General features: G+C 42.7%; 1 protein-coding gene across 3 annotated transcripts in view; it reads left to right on the top strand.

Annotated features, from left to right (window-relative positions):
* pkig (protein kinase (cAMP-dependent, catalytic) inhibitor gamma) overlaps nt 1-19,495 on the top strand; it is a 36,044-nt gene extending 16,549 nt beyond the window's left edge. The window contains exons 1-3 of one of the 3 annotated variants that reach the window (XM_034202612.1): nt 5,270-5,393; nt 17,093-17,274; nt 18,797-19,495. In XM_034202612.1, coding sequence (XP_034058503.1) covers nt 17,121-17,274; nt 18,797-18,879 — 237 coding nt within the window. In that variant the 5' untranslated portion in view covers nt 5,270-5,393; nt 17,093-17,120 and the 3' untranslated portion in view covers nt 18,880-19,495. Of the gene's footprint in view, nt 1-5,269; nt 5,394-16,254; nt 16,703-17,092; nt 17,275-18,796 lie in introns of those variants that run through there. The other 2 variants (XM_034202611.1, XM_034202613.1) reach the window with 2 other exon arrangements.
* The last annotated feature ends 169 nt before the right edge of the window (nt 19,496-19,664 follow it).

Raw genomic sequence — 19,664 nt, 5'->3', positions numbered from 1 at the left:
ATGTGAGATTTCTTTTTAAGGTGTGGTTGGAGGGTGTTGTTATCTCGGTCCTATTTCAGCGCCCAGTCGCAGCACCTGCTCCTGACTCAGCTGTGAGTCATGGCTGGTTGATGAGACTCAGTCACACCAGGCAGGGATTCCCTCTCGCCTCATGTTTCTACACTCTGTTCACAGTCTTGTGTGTCCGTCCTCTCGCCTGTAAAAGCCTTCATCGATCACGGTTTATTTGCAGTTTTCGGGGCCTCGGGGGACACAGTGTTGGTAATGTAACCGTCACTTAACTCCAAACATGGATATGGAATCCTTGTATGTGTGACCTTGTTACTCTTGCTGTGGTGTGTGTGTGAAGCGATATTATGATGCTTAAGGACTGATATTGATTGACCCAGCTGTTGCTAAGTGAGCTGTGCTAACAAAAGGGAACATCAAGCTCTTTAGGGCTTTCTACGCTCTCCTGCCATCTGTTTAAAAAATGAGAGGACATTTTGGTTTACTAGTTTGTGCTCGGTCAGAGAAGGAAGTCACTGCTTTAATGAAAACGTATTTTTAGAAAAGGAAAACATGTTACATAATGTTTGTTTGTGAGCTTTACTTTTCTGGTTCAGTGATTAGTGTGATGTGTGTTAACTGAAAGTCATGACCGACTTCCTGTGCAGAGGCAGGTCATAAATGTGATGTGGTCATCTGGGTGGAAACACTTAGTCATTTGAGATTTTCTCAAAGCAATAGTTTGAAGTATCTGGAGATCTGCTATTTGCTTTCTTGCATCTCTCCGTGGCCTTTTTGTGTCCTGCGCCTCTGGCTGCTTTGTGTCTTTGTGTACCATTTGCGCTTTTGTGTCTGTTGAGCATCTCTTCGTTGTTGTCTTTGTGGTCAGTTGATCGACTTTCCAGCAACAGATTGTGGACAGCTGCTTTGCACAAAAGGCTCCCTTCACCTGGTGGGCTTGTTCAGTAATCTTGCTCCTCTGCTAAGTGCTACACATTATATTACTAATGTAACACTGCAAATGCATTACATCCACGCCTTCTTAGTGCATGTTCATATGGAGAACATATTAACAAATGCATTTATTATTCTTGTGCAGAGTGCTGAACTAAACAACCTACCTCCGCCATATCAGCCTCATTTCCCAGCAGCATTTATCCACTGACTGTCCCAATAAACCTAAACAAAATTATAAACCTGAAAAAACTACTCTAATGTAACATGTTTTTTCAACCAAATTATGTTTGTTTACATGCTAGAACAGGGGTGCCCAATACGTCGATCGCAAAGGTAGTGTGGGTAGATTTCTTTTTTCAAAGTTAGCCTATCATCCATCGGCATTTGCCACTTGATTGACGTACGTACAGGTAAGCCAGTCTGAGTTGTATTGTGCCATACGGGTTCATGCAGTTCTGAGGGGGCCTCACCTCCTCACCTGAAGTGCACAGTTTATGCGCCTTTTAGTCCACTAGCACCCCCCCCCTCGCGACACAGGTTGGGCAGGGGCGGCCCTATAGGTAGATCATTTGGGCGTGGTCATTTTAAAAGTAGCTCCCAAGCTGAAAAAGTGTGGGCACCCCTGTGCTAGAGTAACTAAGGGATGTTAAATTAACTACTCAATTGAAATGAACATCAGCAGTGAGCTTCTACATGTACTATGATGTACACTGTAGCTGCTCCTGTCTGTTCCTGTTACTCACACACATCCACTTATGTCAGATTGTTCTGACATATTATCAATTATTCCTTTTGAAGAGGCAGAGGAGTGACAGCTCGCTGCAGAGGAGCTGCAGAGAAATGCCCAAAACACAGCATAATAAAAATAATAGAGAACATCCAGACAGAGGGCTGCAGGATCTCACCATCAATTGTGGTGTGTCATAAGTGATGATTCAGAAGGAGGATATTTGTGAGTGAATACATGTTTTGTTTTTTTAAAGGGAAACCTCTATTATTTGTGCCTTTTTTTAAAACAATACTATGTTCTCCAACTTTAAAGGCAGAAGACAATCCAATCCGATATCTGCAGTAAGTGCAAAATTAACAGAACAGCTGTTAAAGGGTCTCTATTAAGCTTTTTTGGGTCCCCCCCCCCAGTAGTGTGCTGTTTAGGACTAGCACTATAACACTCGGCTTCTATTGGCTAGCGCTCCAACACATTGTATGTTATAGGCTTAGAGGGGGGACATCTCTAAGCGGTTAACAAATCACAACAGAGCCGGCCAGCTAACCAATCAGAGCAGACTGGGCTCTGGTTTCACACGGAGGGTGAAAAGAGGTGCTGCAGCACAGGCAGTATGAGAAAAATAAAGAGCTTTTTGAACATTAAAGCATGGAGACATGTCCCAGTAGAGACACTACATACTGATATGAACCTGAACATGAGCATTAAAGGGTGTGATAGTGTAGCATTGTTTTAGCTTTATTCCACTATAACCGTTAAGGTGTTTCTAACACTATTAAATCAGCCCTCTTTCTGGTGAGTTAGTGTTTAACCTCACCTGCCACATTGATCCTGCTAACCTGGAGAAAAGTCATTAGACCTTTTGTACCGGCACGCTTAACCTCACAGGTTGCCTTCACAGTTTGAATAGATTTTTCTGACCCAGAGGCTCATGTTGCTTTAGTACCTCGTTGCATCTCTGACCTTCTAATCCACAGCGAGCAAATATTAGCCTGAAGTTTGTCAAGCAGGGAGCAGAGAGTCGATCCACACGCGTAGTGAAAGCTTGAACAAAGCGGATATCTAAAGCCATTAACACTGTGGGTCTTTCATTTTCATAAAACAGCTTTGTGCTAGATTGATTTCCATCTGCATGCTGCACATTATAGCAACAATTAGTAGCGGATAGAGAGAAAATGATACGACCATTTCAGTTGTAATTGTTTAAGCAATCCTTTCAGAAAAATGACCCGTTTCTGCTTTAATGTATTCTATGACAGTTAGCTGATTATCTGTGGGGTTATGGACGTAAAAGAAAAACAAGAAATGTGAGATGTCCCTCTGGGAAGTTGTAATGGGACTTGTGACTAGCTTACTGCTTCAGTCGCCCTATAAGAAACACTCTGCATTCGTTCTGTTTCTCCACTCATTTCTTCAGGATCTCCGCTTTGAAAGAGCCACACGTATAGAAGTCACACCGACACTTATGAACCTTTTACTCAGTGACCACAGAAATGGAACGACTTTCATAATGTTGCACAATGGAGTAGTAACTCTACAATTGGGCTAAATGTCCCTCAAATCAGCAACATCTAACTCAATAACATTTATTAACATATTAAAGATTCTCATGCTGGATTTATTATTAATAATGTGCACAACCATTAAACCAAAGATCATAACTTTAAGTTATCAACGTAACAATAAACACTTTTTAGGTATATATTTGCTTAATTTAGGAGAATAAGAGTGAAACATTGTACATCTCTTGCAACCTTTACAAATAATAATGACTGAAGCATTATTTTAAGGTATGGAGTAAAAATATGAGCTTCATCTGACAGCTAGTTCGACCTGACATATGAAATAAAGCGATACAATGGCTGACTTTGTTCTTATCTAGATTTTCTGAAGATATTCTGTGGATAAATCGACTAATTGAGAAAATAATTTGTAGGCAATTGGTAGTTGCATCCGTTATCTTCATGATCAATTGTTCTGATATTATATGTCGTCCTTCATACTGCTTTTGTAAAGTGTAGTAATATAAGAAGTAGAAGGCAGTAGACATTATTAATTTACAAAAAAAATTGTTTGTCCTTCATTATATATTTGAAAATACTTTGTTACATTGTTCAATATATTAAATGTACTTTCTTCATAAATTACATATTTTTTTACCAATTTTATAACTTTATAAAACAATTAGGCGATCACCAACTGCGACTGTGGCTGCGAGGGAGTATGGTCGTCTTTCAACCAGAAGGTTGTGGGTTCGATCCCAGCCCATGCAGTCAACATGTCGATGTATCCTTGGGCAAGATACTTAACCCTGAGTTGCTCCCGATGGCATGGCCAACGGTGTGTGAATGTGTATGCATGTTAGTGCATGTCCTAACATACACTGCTCTGTATGAATGGGTGAACGACATGTAGTATGTAAAGCGCTTTGAGGGGTCTTAAAGACTGGATAAAGCGCTATATAAGTACAGTCCATTTACCATTTACCATTTACCAACAGAGAATATGCAATGCAACTTATCAGGAGAAACAGTTTCAACCTTTTTTCATGCAAAAACTCTGTGGTTTGATATGTTGGTAATTTAATTTGACTCCACCGTGGGCTTAGGGAAAATCATTCCTCTGACATTTTACAAACTAAAAAACAAATTGAATAACGGAGAATAAACAAAACGATCTATAATTAACATCAGAGAGTGTGTGTTGTTTATGAAATGGTGGAAGCCATTCATGCGCATTTCTTTCTGCCTCACTGATCTCCCAAAGCAATGCAGGGAATTGATCTCCAGAGGGCTCCGACGCCCGCACAGATCATCTGTCCCGGATAGATTGATTTTTGATTTGTCGGTAGCTTTTTCTGAAGAAGCGGGCTTCACCCGGGCCTTTTTGTTTTATTCATCAGTTCACTAAAGACTTTTCCACACGGCGGCTGATGCTAATAGCCTCGGTCAGGCTTCTTATCTCCTGTTCGTTGACTGATTCATAATGCCTTCAGGCGCAGGAGCTCAGTGCACTCATTTAGGTTGCCAATTATGCGAGAGTGGCAGCGATCACTCTCCGTAACTCTGCTCGGGGAGGTGATAGAAAATTGCATGGAGCATCCAGCGTTATCCGTGATGACTCAGCATGTCTGACAGAGGAGATGGAGACTTCTGCTGCGACCTAAACAGTAAGATTGAAACTCTAAAGTAGCTTTTGTTTTGTGGGAGAGATGTGTGTGTGTGTGTTCCCCAGGAAAGATTGAAACTCTAAAGTAAGCTTCTGTTTTGTGGGAGAGATGTGTGTGTGTTCCCCAGCACAGAAAGCTTGCTGAAAAGCTGCAATATTCACTTCTGCAGGGGATATAAGGACGTCACACACAAGCTTCCTATAAGAAGAGGAAGGAAATAAGGTGTATACACCAGAGTTGAATGGACAGGGCTTTTTATTTATTTATGAGAGGAGGACCGGAGAGAGGAACAACAATGCTAACCCCGATGAGGAAATACAGCTCCCTTGTGTTTTGAAGTGGGCTTGTTGTCAACAGAGCAGCTGCTGACATCGTGTGAATCGGCAGAGCCCACACCACATTTGTCAGGGCAGCGAGCAGGAGGGCAAAGATCCAGCGACATGGTGCTCCACGCTGGGTAACACTTAGCACTGGAGGGTGGGTGGATTCGGATGAGTCGTCTGAAGCAGTTAGGGTCTGCGCGCAGGGACTCAAGAGCAGATCATTACTTTGGTAAGATAAGACCGTTTGTTGGGATCTTGATTCATGTTTTGATGCATTGCTTGACCACGAGAATTGTTGAGTATTGGTTTCTTACTCAGATGAAGACGTCCTTCATTCAGAAGTAGGAGTGTTATGGGATTTTATTGGAACCTAAATGGTAGGGCTGCTCAATTAATCGTATTTTAATCGCAATTACGATTTTGGCTTGCAACGATTATGAAAACAACATAATCGAAATAAAACTATTATTTATTTTATTATTTTGTTTAGTTTTTCAGTTGAATTATACTTAAAGGTCCTGTCATGGCCATTTCCACTGATCATAATTCCATTGTTGAGGTCTACTAGAAGAGATTTATATTGTGCAATTTTCCAAACTCACATTGGTTTCTCATACAGCAACCACTGCAAGTTATATTCTTGTTTAATTAGACTTCTCTGTTTCATTTATTCGACTCTGTATACATTGTTATTGTAGCGTAAACGGCTAAATCGCGTTTAAGAGATTTTAAATCTCAGATCTGCTCAGGCGAAACCTGCTTTACAGGTCTCAGCACTCAAGCCTGCATTAATATAGGCACGGCCAGTCTATTGATAGCGTGAAGTACAACCGCGTGACTCAGTCATTTTGTACCTTAAAAAGCATTTAAATACCGCATTTAAAATCTGATGAACTCAGTGTGCATCTGGACCCGGTGACGACATTACCTATTGACACAGCAACCACTGTAAGTTATATTCTTGTTTAATTAGACTTCTCTGTTTCATTTATTCGACTCTGTATAAATTGTTATTGTAGCTTTAACGGCTAAATCGCGTTTGAGAGATTTTAAATCTCAGATCTGCTCAGGCGAAACCTGCTTTACAGGTCTCAGCACTCAAGCCTGCATTAATATAGGCAGGGCCAGTCTATTGTCGCCCATCAGCTGTAGATAGTTAACTAATTAGAGGGCCGTGGCCCTACAGCTGTGTGAACTGAGCAATCAGGCGTCCATTTTGGGTAGGTCTTTCCTGGAGCGTCAGCTTCAGCGTCAGACAGCCGAAGACTGACAAAGACATGGGAGTCCTGCGGGAGTAAGACTGACAGACATTGGAGTCCTGCGGGAGTCACGAGGGAGGCAAAGAGGAGGCAAATCCTACTCTCTTTGAGCTGGTGTCTTATTTCTCTTTTCTTTAGTTTTCTAGCCCCTCATGCTATAATCATGTGTATTTTCTCCATTCCTGTTCATGTGTCTTCTCGCAATTATCACTGGCCCCGTGTATCTCCTAATCGATATAACCGGCCTGCTCTCGTCTATCCCACGTGCTCCACTGAGATCCAACATCTAGTTTCTGGTGGCCTGTGGAATTGCCAGTCAGCTGTTCCCAAGGCTGACTTCATCTCTGGCTACGCCTCCCTGCAGTCTCTGGATTTCCTTGCTCTCACTGAGACCTGGATTACTCCATCCAACACATCCACCCCAGCAGCTCTCTCTACAGCATATTCCTTCTCCCATACACCCAGACCCACTGGCAGAGGAGGTGGCACTGGTCTCCTGCTCTCTCCCAAATGGAGCTTTTCCCTCTTCAAGCTACCTAACTTCACTCCTTCCACCTTTGAATTCCATGCCGTCACAGTAACCCATCCTATACAGTTAACCATTGTTGTTCTCTACCGTCCACCAGGCGCCTTGGGGGACTTCTTGGAGGAATTAGATAATCTCCTCTCACTCATCCCTGAAACTGGCCCTCCCGCTGTACTTCTCGGAGACTTCAACCTCCAGACGGGGAAGATAGACAAACTAACATCTCTGTTAACCGCCTTGGCTTTCTCACTGTCTCCGCCCCCACCGACTCATAAAGCTGGCAATGTCCTTGATCTCATATTCTCAAGGAACTGCTCTACTTCTAACCTCTCTGTAAACCCGCTCCACACATCCGATCACTTCTTCATTTCATTCTCTCTATCCCTTTCCAAACATAACAAACTCATCTCTTCCCATCCTGCACTTGTCCGCCGTAACCTTCGCTCCCTCTCCCTCTCCCCCTCTACCTTTGCTTCGTCGGTGCTCTCAGCCCTCCCTTCCTCTGATTCGTTCCATCTCCTGCCTCCAAACTCTGCTGCAGAAACTCTCCTCTCTACTCTCTCATCCACTCTGGACTCGCTCTGTCCTCTCACATCTCGGCAGGCTCGTCAGTCCCCTCCTGCTCCCTGGCTAAATGATGCACTGCGTGCTAATAGAACCGTCCTTAGGGCAGCAGAGCGGAAATGGTGGAAATCCAAACACCGTGACGACCTCCTAACCTATCAAGCTCTCCTCTCCTCTTTCTCTGCTTCAATCTCTCAGGCAAAAAGCACTTTCTTTCAAGATAAGATCCAATCTTCCTATTCCAATCCTAAAAAACTATTTTCCATCTTCTCCACCCTCTTGGACCCTCCAAAAGCTCCTCCCCCCTCCTCACTTCTGTCAAGCGACTTTGTTACCCACTTTGAAAAAAAGGTTGATGATATTCGCTCTTCTTTTTCTGACTCACCTTTACTCACCGCTGGGTCACCAGACCCTCCTTCCACTAACACACTTACCTCCTTTTCCCCTCTCTCTCCAAGTGAGGTTCTTACCCTCATTACCTCTGCCCGCCCTACCACCTGTCCTCTGGACCCTATCCCTTCAAACCTCCTTCAGACTATCGCTCCTGATATTCTACCGTTTCTCACCCATTTCATCAACACTTCTCTAACTTCTGGTCACTTTCCAAACAGTCTCAAGGAGGCAAGAGTAAACCCTCTCCTAAAGAAACCCACTCTCAACCCGTCTGATGTTATAAACTACAGGCCTGTCTCTCTCCTCCCGTTCCTGTCTAAATCACTTGAACGCGCTGTCTTTAAACAACTCTCCTGTTATCTCCATCAGAACAACCTTCTGGATCCGCACCAGTCTGGTTTCAAGGCAGGTCACTCCACAGAAACTGCTCTCATTGCTGTCACGGAGGAACTGCACACTGCCAAAACTGCATCCCTCTCCTCTGTCATCATCCTATTGGACCTGTCTGCCGCATTCGACACGGTGAATCATCAGATCCTCCTTCGCACTCTCCAAAAAACTTGGAGTTTCAGGCTCTGCACTTTCCCTCCTCACCTCATACCTGAAAGACCGTACCTACAGGGTGACTTGGAGAGGGTCTGAGTCCGACCCTTGTCAATTAACTACGGGGGTCCCTCAGGGCTCTGTTCTTGGTCCCCTCCTCTTCTCCGTGTACACAAACTCGCTCGGATCAGTCATTAGCCCGCATGGTTTTTCTTACCACTGCTACGCTGATGACACCCAATTTAATTCTGTCCTTTCCCCACTCAGAGACCCAGGTCGTTGCACGCATCTCTGCTTGTCTAGCTGACATCTCTCAGTGGATGTCTGCTCACCACCTCAAGCTCAACCTTGACAAGACTGAGCTGCTCTTCCTCCCGGGAAAAGATTGTCCCACTCTTGACCTAACAATCAACATCGGCACCTCAGTTGTTTCCCCGACTCAGACTGCAAGGAATCTGGGTGTGACCCTAGATAACAACCTGTCCTTCACTGCAAACATCGCTGCTACAACCCGTTGCTGCAGATACACGCTTTACAACATCAGGAAGATACGTCCCCAGCTGACTCAGAAAGCGACTCAGGTTCTGGTCCAGGCTCGCGTCATCTCACGCCTAGACTACTGCAACTCCCTCCTGGCTGGTCTACCTGCATGTGCCATCCGACCTCTGCAGCTCATCCAGAATGCAGCGGCTCGTCTGGTCTTCAACCTTCCTAAATTCTCCCACACCACTCCGCTCCTCCGCTCCCTCCACTGGCTTCCGGTAACTGCTAGAATCCACTTCAAGACACTGGTACTTGCTTACCATGCTGCGAATGGATCTGGCCCTTCCTACATCCAGGAGATGGTTAAACCGTACACCCCAGCGCGTGCACTACGCTCTGCATCAGCCAAACGACTCGTTGCGCCCTCGCTGCGAGGGGGACCCAAGTTCCCATCGGCGAAAACACGTGGGTTTGCTGTCCTGGCTCCAAGATGGTGGAATGAGCTCCCCATTGACATCAGGACGGCAGATAGCTTGCACATCTTCCGGCGCAAACTGAAAACTCATCTCTTTCGACTCCACTTCGAGCGTTAGAACTATTAACGAAGCACTTTTATACTAATAAAGGACTGGCTTACCTAAAGCCAGTTGAGTAGCACTTGAAATGTTTGGCTCTATGAAACCTGATGTACTTATATGATTCTGTTTTCTTCAAGGTTGTGTCTTCCTGGTCGAATGTACTTATTGTAAGTCGCTTTGGATAAAAGCGTCAGCTAAATGTAATGTAATGTAATAATACAGCATCTCTGTAAACTACGTGTATTCACTGAATTTCACTCTCTGCCTTTAACGGCTCGTTGTAGCTCCAATAGCTCCAGCCCCACCCTCCCTGTGAGCACAGTGTGCTCTGATTGGTCGGGACCTTGTGAATCGCGCTAAGCTCCGTGGAGGTGTGGTTTCCTTGTTTAGCGATACACATCGAAACACAGCCAAACTCATCCTGAGCACACACAAACTCACAGCCGAAGTAAAAACAATAAGTGTGGCTTGATATTGAGTAAGAAAAAGGTTGATAAACGCTGTGAGAATGGGTCTGCCAACTGTCTGTTATCAGCCTGCAGCCAGGGAGAAATCAGCAGAGCTGCCTGCACTGAGTGTGTGTGTGTGTGAGGAAGTCCGTGGATTGGTCAATTTGGACCAATCAGCGGGGGCTTAACGTAACGGCTCCGCGGACGTAACGTAACGGCTCCACGGATTGGTCCATTTGGTTCCGGGTAACGCATGACCGTATCGCGTCATAGCTCTGGGCGCGGCTACTGGCCATTCCTACGTCACAATACCCAGGAAGTAAACAATGGACAATGACGTATCTTCAACGAGGCGTTTTGGGGAGGTATTTTCTGTGTTAGAGTTTTACTCGCTACAGGGTGTACTTTGAGGGTTTTGACTCTGCAGACCGTTTACATGCATAAAAACCTTCATAACACACAAGGGGACGGGTAATAACCGGAAAAGCATGACATGGGCCCTTTAAAGTTCAGGGTAATCAACCGTTAACATTTTTTTTTCAATAAATGGATGTTTTCAAAGTAAATGGATAATCGTTTTTAATAATCGTGATATCAATTATTGACCCAAATAATCGAGATTATGATTTTTGCCATAATCGAGCAGCCCTACTAAATGGTTAATTTGATGAGTAGAGTGTCAGAAAATGAATCAGCAACCATTTTAACAGTCAGTTAATTGCGTTAAGTCATATTCTTCTTCTACAGCTTCTCAGATGTATTGATTTGATGCTTTTCTCTGTGTTGTACCATTTTAAACTAAATATATTAGCATTTTGGACAAAACAAGACATTTGCAGACATCACCTGGGCCTTTGGAAATATGTTATAGACATTGTTTTACAACTAATAATAGGCGATGACTATCCAGCGTATGTTCCTGATTTATTGATAAAATCGATGTTTTAAGTGACATCTTCAAACGTCTAGTTTTTCCAAAAAACAGTCTGAACCATTAATATATTCGCATTTTGGTTTAAAAAAAGATGTTTGAAGACATCACTATGGTCTCTGTTAATCTGTACTCAAACAGCTGTAAATAGGCGATTCATGTGCAAAATGTATTTTTTTCGATTTCGGAAAAATGCATGTCTGAAGTTTAAAGTGCCATCTTCAAATGTCTGGACGAACAGTAAAACAATCCAAGAAAATACGTTTATTATCATGTATGACAAACAATACCATTAAATCCTCACATTTTAAAGATAATTTAAGATATTCTTGCTGCAAAAATAACTAAAATGATTATTTATTTATCATTTGGATACACTTTATAAACCAAATGATAAATCAAGGAAAAGGATACTGATTCGTCAAAAATTAGTTTTTACCTTCTATTATTTTCGTTTACTTTATCACATTATCTTAACATTAGTTCATTACTTATGTAGGGTTAAATATGGCCATAGGAAAAGTTAAGATGCTTCACATCACTCCGGTTCTGAAGTCTTGACACTGGCTTCCAAAGAATTGATTTTAAAATACTACTGCTAGTTTTTAAATCACTAAATGGCTTAGGACCGAGGTATATAGATGACCTCCTCCATCACTATGAAGCATCCAGGAGTCTCAGGTCTTCTGGGTCGGGTCTGCTCTCTGTTCCAAGAATAACAACTAAACATGGAAAATCAGCTTTTAGTTATTATGCCTCAACAATTTGGAACAAACTGCCCAAATCGTGCACGTCCGCCGAAACACTTCCTATTTTTAAATCCAGATTAAAAACGCACCTATTTGCCACTGCTTTTAATTGAGCTGCCCATACTCACACTACAGTATGCCTTTTTTAGTCATGTATTCTGTACCTGCTGTGGTTATTTATTTTATTTCATTATCTTTGCTTTTTATGCCTGTTTTTAAATGCCTTTTTAATAATGTATATATGCTGTATTTGTTCTTAAATGTCTTTTGCTTTTAATCTGTAAAGCACTTTGAATCGCCACGTGCTGAAAAGTGCTATATAAATAAAATTGCCTTGCCTTCAAGAATCACGGAAGCTCTTTGCCTTTTCAGTAAATGCAGAGTTAGTTGGCGCTTAGATGCCTCTAATGGACGTGGAAATCAGCAGAGAAGCAGTGTGGGTTATGGCAGATAATGTGAGTTTATTACACACGTATCGTGCTGTAAAGGCTCCGCTGGGATGGCAGTGATCCGGCCTCTCTAATGGGCCCAGTGTAAGTGTGTGTGCTGACTCATATTCCCCCGGAGAGCTCGAAGGCCTTTGTTCCCAATATCTACATGCTGAAACCTCTCCTGTTACATGTCACCTCGCCCAGTGTGACACGTTCATGTTTAAACCCGTCATGAAGGAAATCTCAGTGTGCAGCTGTTGTGCAGATGAAGGTGTAGTGCTTTGTGTCTCCATAATGCAGCTCCTTTCTCTCAGTATAGAGAATCTTTGAAATCAGTTCCTGAATCAACCTTTGCATAGAGGATATTCCCACATTGGAAATTATCCACACTTTAAAGAGGAAATATTATATTCTGCCCATTTTCAGGTTCATATCTTTTTTTTTTGTCCTCTACTGTGATGTTTGCTGTTTTAATGTTCAAAATGTTGAATGCTGCAGCCAGGGCCGGCCCTGACCAATTTGCTGCCCTAGGCAAGATTTGAGCTAAAGCTCTCCCCCCCGCGGCCGCTTACACAGTAAATTCCAATGTTAATAAAAGCACACAGAAGCTGTGTAAGTTTTTTGGGAGTTTGATTTATTTTAAATGAACACAAATATAAAATTAAAACCTATAATTTCACACTACCATTATTTTTTTTTAAAAAGAACAATTTCACATAAACCTCTGGTTTTTACTGGGGCTGGGGCAGTTCAACTTGATTTTGGGGGGGGGGGGGGGGGGGGGTGCTGTACGCAATATAGGCATAGTTCTGTTAGTATAAATTAATAAGATGTACTTTGTTGATCCAAAATCGGGAAATTGTGTTGTTAAATAAAAACATTTTTTTTTAAATTTCTAACTTTTTTTCCCCCCCCAATTTTCGGCGCCCCCTATGGGTTGATGCGCCCTTAGCATTCGCCTATACTGCCTATGCCGAGGGCCGCCCCTGGCTGCAGCACCTCTTTTCACCCTCTGTCTGAAACCAGATCCCAGTCTGCTCTGATTGGTTAGCTGGCCTGCTCTGATGTGATTGATCAACCGTTTAGAGATGTCCCACCCCTTAGCCTTTCACGTGCAATGTGTTTGAGCTGCAGCCAATAGATGAGAGAGAGTTGCATAATGATGTCATTTTCTTACGGAAGTCAACAAAGGAGTCCAACGGAGGCGTTTCAAGCAGGGGGGGACTTTGGGATTTTAGTCTTTGCAGACCATTAACATGCACATAAACCTATATAACACACTACAAAAAAATTACCCCCCCCCAAAAAAAATAATAGTGCCTCATTAAGAGGTGGAAGTGCAAAGCGAGTTCAGCTCATGACCCAAGCTGCACACATTTCCCTTTGAGGATTGTGTTGTTATTGTCTTGGCTGAAAATTAACACCTGTGACATTTGTCTCATGGTAGAGTTACGAGCTGTGTTGAGTTTCCCTCTGTACACACACCCTGGCCTTTTCCACATAAAGGAACCCTTTTTATTTAACGAGGGCACGCACGCAGAGAGCCGTGTAAGTCATAATTTCTGTGATGTGTTGTGAATGATGCAAGGCTTGAATCATAGGTCAATTATATTCCACGCCTTTAAGAAGACATACTGTATGTGTACACTCAGTCATCCATAAAGAAACACGTCGGGTTGAAGCAGCAACACATCTTGTTCATTGTTTGAGACATTTCTCAGGCGACATTCCCCAACATTAGCCGGCTTTATGTCTAAAATGTGACCTTTTATTGCTGTTCTCCGTTTTAATGTGTTCTAGTTTTTGGACAAAACAACTACTTTCCCATTGGACTCTGAAACATATCTAGACTTTTTTCACTGTTTCCTGACATTTACTGTAAAGACCAAGCACATAAATGTAATACGTTTATAAAAACAATAGTTCCTTTGCCTGTTGCAACCCGAGATGGAGTGCTTGTTTTTTCTTTTATTCGCATCATTGAACAAGAGATGCGTTCAGTCATCAGTGTGTTTTACAGATTGTCTGCCTCCCAGTCACTTTACATGTTCATCTGCATAATACAAATCACAGCAGGTGAACAACAACAACAGAAACCTGCTTCAGTCAGTAAGCGCTACAAAAGCAAGTTCATCATCACTGTGCGCTGTGTGGATCAAGTGATTTTAAAACGCCATAAATCTGTTTCCACCACAGCTGAGCCCAGAGACACGAGAGTGTAAACACGTGAGCTGAGACAGAACATCCTCATAGTCTTTCCTCCATGGAAACGTATTAATGATCCTCATGTGCAGGCAAGCTAACTAATTGAACAAAGAAATAGCAATTAGAGGTAGATCCCATAAGCCACATAACAACTGGGCTGATGGAGTAGAAGGCAAACACAGATGCGTTTCTGCACTTGATACACAGTCAGTGCTGGTTGTTAGTTTGATTAGTGTTTCAGTTGATGTAGAACATGTTGCTAGTAGTGCTGGCTGGTTGTTTTGATATCAAAGCTTTGATTTGAAAATGCATTTAAAGTTGCTGGAAACAGATGAAGTTGTGTTCATTCAGCTGACAAATTAAAATGCAGTCACCATAGGCTAAGTAGTTCAAGACTAAACATTAAGCTTAGGACAACATGTTCAGCACAGGCTTTTATCCAAAAACTATGGTTCATTTATTTTATTTTGTAAGTTTAAAGCCTGCTGTTAGATGGAAACAACATATTTCTAAAATAATTGCAGCGTGGGATGAGGGGATAGTTGCTAGCTGGCTAACTTAGCGTTAACACCGGAAACAGCTAGGCTAGCCATCACAAACACAATCAGCTTACACTTCTGAAGCGCACTACTTAACAAGTTACAGGTGGTTTGTTTTATCTGTACAAACACTGAAGTGTAAACATGACATATTGTGCGCTAGAGTATTTCTTGGCTTTCACCATTTTGCTGGTTTTGGACAGAGCTAGGCTAGCTGTTACCCTTTCTTTCAGGTCTTTATGCTACGCTATGTCTGCCGATATCTTCATACAAAGCACAGATATGTGAGTGATGTCCGTCTTATCATCTAGCACTGCAAGAAAGTAAATAAGCTTTTACCCAAATTAAACTCTTTTTTTTAGCAACAGTCAGGTACATGTTGGTTAACTAAACATTGTGTGTGTGTGTGTGTGTGTCATTAAAACAACAATTCAACTGGCCCACTAGGCATCTGTTATTAGTATGGCATTGTTAAATGTCAGGTTTATTTAGAAACGTCAATTTTACCACTATTGAAAATCTTAATACATTTGCTCAAATTAAGCATACTTATACTGACAGACATATTGCCATGATTCTTGTACCCCCCCCCCCCCCCCACGATCCCTTTAAATATTTTGTCAGTGTTTTTTTTAAATAATTTTTTTGTGAAGTAAACTAAAAATAGAATAAGTTTGTTGGTTTCTTGTGAAATTTGACAGTAAAGTCATCTTTTTATTTACTTTGTAGACCACAAACACAGGCATAGACCATGATTTATTGATCACAATTGTGAAATTGGTCAGAAAATTCACAATTAGGTCATTTTCTCACATTGTGCCGCACTAATTGGCTAGTTAGTAAAAGCCACAGGTGTCTGAACTAAAGGTTGAGGGAAAGGTAGTGTTGCAGATGTAATTATAAGATGCCGGCCTCCCGCGGTGATCTAGCTCGCTAATGAATGTGCAGCGAGGCTATCTCGAAGACAATCTCTGAGAGGATCTCACCACCGCCTGCAGCCGGGAACACAGAGCGCCTTATTGTGTAAAGTAGACGCTCTCAGGGAAATGCCAGAACATAGTGACATTTCCTGAGGTACCACTCTTACCTCCAGGGGCTTAAAGTGTACCCTTCTGTGCACAATTTCAAATTCCCAGGTAGCGTCTCTCTTTTCCCTGAGTGGCTCGTGACCTCTGAGGGAACGACCCTGGGCTGCTTCCTGTTTGGCATGGCGTTCGCTTACTGTACATAGGAGACGGAAAACAATTGTGGGAGCTTTTTTTTTGTGAAAGTGAAAGCCTCTGGGAACAAACTGGCCCCGGGTCAGCGTGTTGCCTCCAGTGTCTGCCAGCTCGTTTTCATTCCTCCCTCACTCTTTCTCTCGTTTCCCTTCGAGACTCCCCCCCTCGTGTTTCTGAAAGATCCGTAGCTCAGCCGCTCAGCTGTCGTGTTACATGCTTTATTACAGGCTCGCTGTAATGTAGTCAGTTATGCTGCCCATGCAGAGCCGTGGGATCTCTACAGTGTGTGCGGGCCCCTGGGGGATGTTCACAGACTAAAGCTGCAGGAGAAGAACAGCTGTGACAACTTGTTTATCTTTATTAGAGGACAACTTCATACTACATCAAACTACTCCTTTTCTTTTTTCTGGGGCAGTGTTATTTTTTGTCCTGTTCTCTCTGAGGAGTTTCCAGCTGTATAGGGTTGTAGTGGTTGGCAGGATCCGTGACCCAGTTACATATGGACTGAGAACAGGAAACAGAAGAAGAATGAATGGCGGATTCGGAGCTCTACTTACTTTTTAGCTGGGGCACTTTCTGGCCACACCGCTGCTGGTCCTTTTAATGGCTTCAAGCTCTCTCTCTCCATATTGATCAGTGCTCTCTCTGTTTTCTAAACCCTTTGCTGTGTAAGTACCTTTTAGACAGACAAATGGACTCTGGTTGAGAGGTATGACTAGGCAAGTGAGAGCCTGAGTTGGAGATTCGATGCAGCTTTTTAGTTTTTCCTGATGTAATTAGGACATTCTATTAGTGGAGTGCTATTAATCTGTGCAGAAATAGGAGTTGTTAACACCTTTTTTGTATTCCCCCTGCTGCTCAATTGCTCATGTCCTCACTCTGCACTGGTCAACCTTTTTAAAAAGCACTTTGTGATTGATTCTGCTGAAGTAGAAATTCACCAGACGCAGTGATACGTCCTCCCACGGGTCCTGCAGACTATTGAAGGGAGACAGCGGGGTGATTTATGTGCTACACCTCCGCAGCCACTTGACATCCCACCTCCTCCCTCTTGGCAGGTGTAATGAGAGCGCTGGTCATGGACAGATGATGGACGTGGAGACGTCGTACTCAGACTTCATCAACTGTGATCGCACAGGCCGCAGGAACGCAGTGCCCGACATTGAAGGGAAGGGAAAAGGAGCGGCCAGCACTAGTGAACTCACCAAAGACCTGGCAGGGATGGACCTCAAGGCTGCAGGTCAGTCAACACACACATGAACACACAGTGTGAAAGCAGAGTATGTGTGTATATATGCATACCAAGGACCTGGTGCTGGGTTCACAAAACACATATCTAGAGCTAAGGTCTTCATTTAGCTTTTACATTTAGTATATGGCCATTTTAGTTGCTGTAAAAGTAATTTAAGACCAGTCAGACAAGTCATGGTCTGACAGGAAGAGTTGATGATTGATCAGGTGTAAAGGGAAACTGATCATTTTATAACATTTCAATTTAAATATTTAAATATCTGTTTCTGTGTGTGTAGAGTTGAAAAGGCTACGACAGCATTTCCTTGTGCAGTCCTGTATCGAGTAATGACAAAAAAGCTGCACTTTGAACCTTTATGACCACAAACTATAAGAAATGACCTAAAAGGTGTTTAAACAAGGTGTTGCAGCTGCTGACCAGTGGCACCAAATGACGAAAAAGGAGTAAAACTTGGCTGATTATTCGCTAACAATGTATTGGATTTATTATGAGGAAAAGGAAAAGGTGTGTAGAGGCTACCGTAACTCGTTGGAAATATAAATATATGTATAAAGAAGGACTTTGTCGTTGTCCTTCGCCTAAAGTCTGCACTGTGTTACTGGTACATTTTCATGGCTGAGTTTTCCAATAAAACGTCCTCACAAAGTTAAAATCTTCCAGGAAACATCTGGAGAAAATTAAGCTGAGTTGTTTGCCATGTTTTGAAGTTTGTCAAAAAGTTACCCAGAGTTCATGTCAAACGTGTCCTTCAACAGAAACTAGACGGCTTTGTCTGTGTCTCAAAGCTCCAAAACACCCAAACAGGTGGCGCTGCTCAGCTGGTAGACTCAGTGAGACCTGGCTGGTGTTGCCTCGGTGATAAATGAGTCGTAGCGGCAGCAAAATGACAGATTCTTCCTCTAATCTCAGCAGCGTGTCAAGCTGTTCACAGGAACATGTCTGAACGTGACGCAGATGTTGCCTCTCTGACCATTGTGTGTGTTACCTCTTTGTTCTTGCTTACTTCCTGTTTCAGTCAAAGACATGTTGACATGTTACCCAATCTTACGTCACTCTTGTGGGAAACCTCACATTTGGAAATATCATGCATGCATTTACTTGTTCACTTACAACATTCTCTGCAGCATAAGCTTATTGTATTTATTTTTGACATGTATAAAGTTGACTTCATCTGCATTACTTGCACACGGTCTTGCAGGATAACTATTTTATTGTTTTTTAGATTTGTTTTATGTCTCTATATTTATGTATGTTGCATTGTTGGAGGAGCCTGGGATTTAAGATGTTACATTGCCATCTCTAGACTGTAGCTGCTGTGCATTTGACAATAAAGCTTTTGAATCTTGACACTTAGCTACAGGAAGTTGTAGTTCCTTCCTCAGAATTCTCATTATTCTTTCCTCTTGGGATCAGATTTATTACAGGCTATACAAACGATGCGAAACCACTCTTGAGCTCGATATTATCTATAATATTTGACAGATGTTTTGTTGCATATTGTTTCCTCCAGGAGGCGACCCGGGGGCCTCCCCAGCCCCTGAGGCCGAGGGCTCCACCAGCCAAGACGCCCAGGGAGGGGGAGGCCCGTCCTAAACTCAGCCAGAGACCAAAAGGGCGGCAGAGCCATGGAATTGAAAAGTAAAGAAGGAAGCGAGTGAAAGTGGGGAGAGAAAAGAAAGAGTTTATATTGGTTGTCCTATGTGGACACGAGGACACCTTCGCTCACTGCCAGCCTGTTTGGAGCTCCAGCGGCCCCAAATGTTCTCATTGGATCCGATTGTAACATGCGGAGCAGAGCAGAAAAACAGCTGACTATTGAGATGCTGCTCTTTTGCTTCATTCTCTGCTGGTCATTTGTATTCCCGGGGGAGGAGACGAGAAAGCACAGAAACTTTGGATTTATCTCTGTGGAGTTGCTGAACAGAATCCATTTATAAAAAAAAATTAAAAAAAAGGTTGTTCCAGCCCGGTATGGAACTGAGTCATGGATAATCATAATCATCTGTTTGTCATTTTCTTTCTATGTATGCGTGTGTGTTTGTGACCCTCTTGTTCAATTACATCGCAAGTCCCTTTCTTTTTCTGAGTAACGAAACATAGTCGCCATTATACTGTCATGTACAGACTTCATATTTATTGCTTAGTGTTCAGTGATAACTTTGTGATAGCAATTTTCTTTGTGGAATAAAATACTTATGAATTACTGTAACATTTTGTGTTTTATGCTTTCAAGCGTGAGTAGCTTTCCCCTCGAAGCAGTGTGGGACGCTGCAGGTCTGAGAGCTGCAAAGGCGCAGTCCAACAGGATTAATGAGTTCAGTTTGCTGAGTCATTCCAAAGCCATAAATATGATTGAATGCAGCTTTTGTGGACATTAG

This window comes from Gymnodraco acuticeps, unplaced genomic scaffold (genome assembly GCF_902827175.1).
Source record: "Gymnodraco acuticeps unplaced genomic scaffold, fGymAcu1.1, whole genome shotgun sequence".
Lineage (NCBI taxonomy): Eukaryota > Metazoa > Chordata > Actinopteri > Perciformes > Bathydraconidae > Gymnodraco > Gymnodraco acuticeps.
Note: the sequence above shows the minus strand (reverse complement) of the source record. Positions and strands in the feature narration are given on the sequence as shown.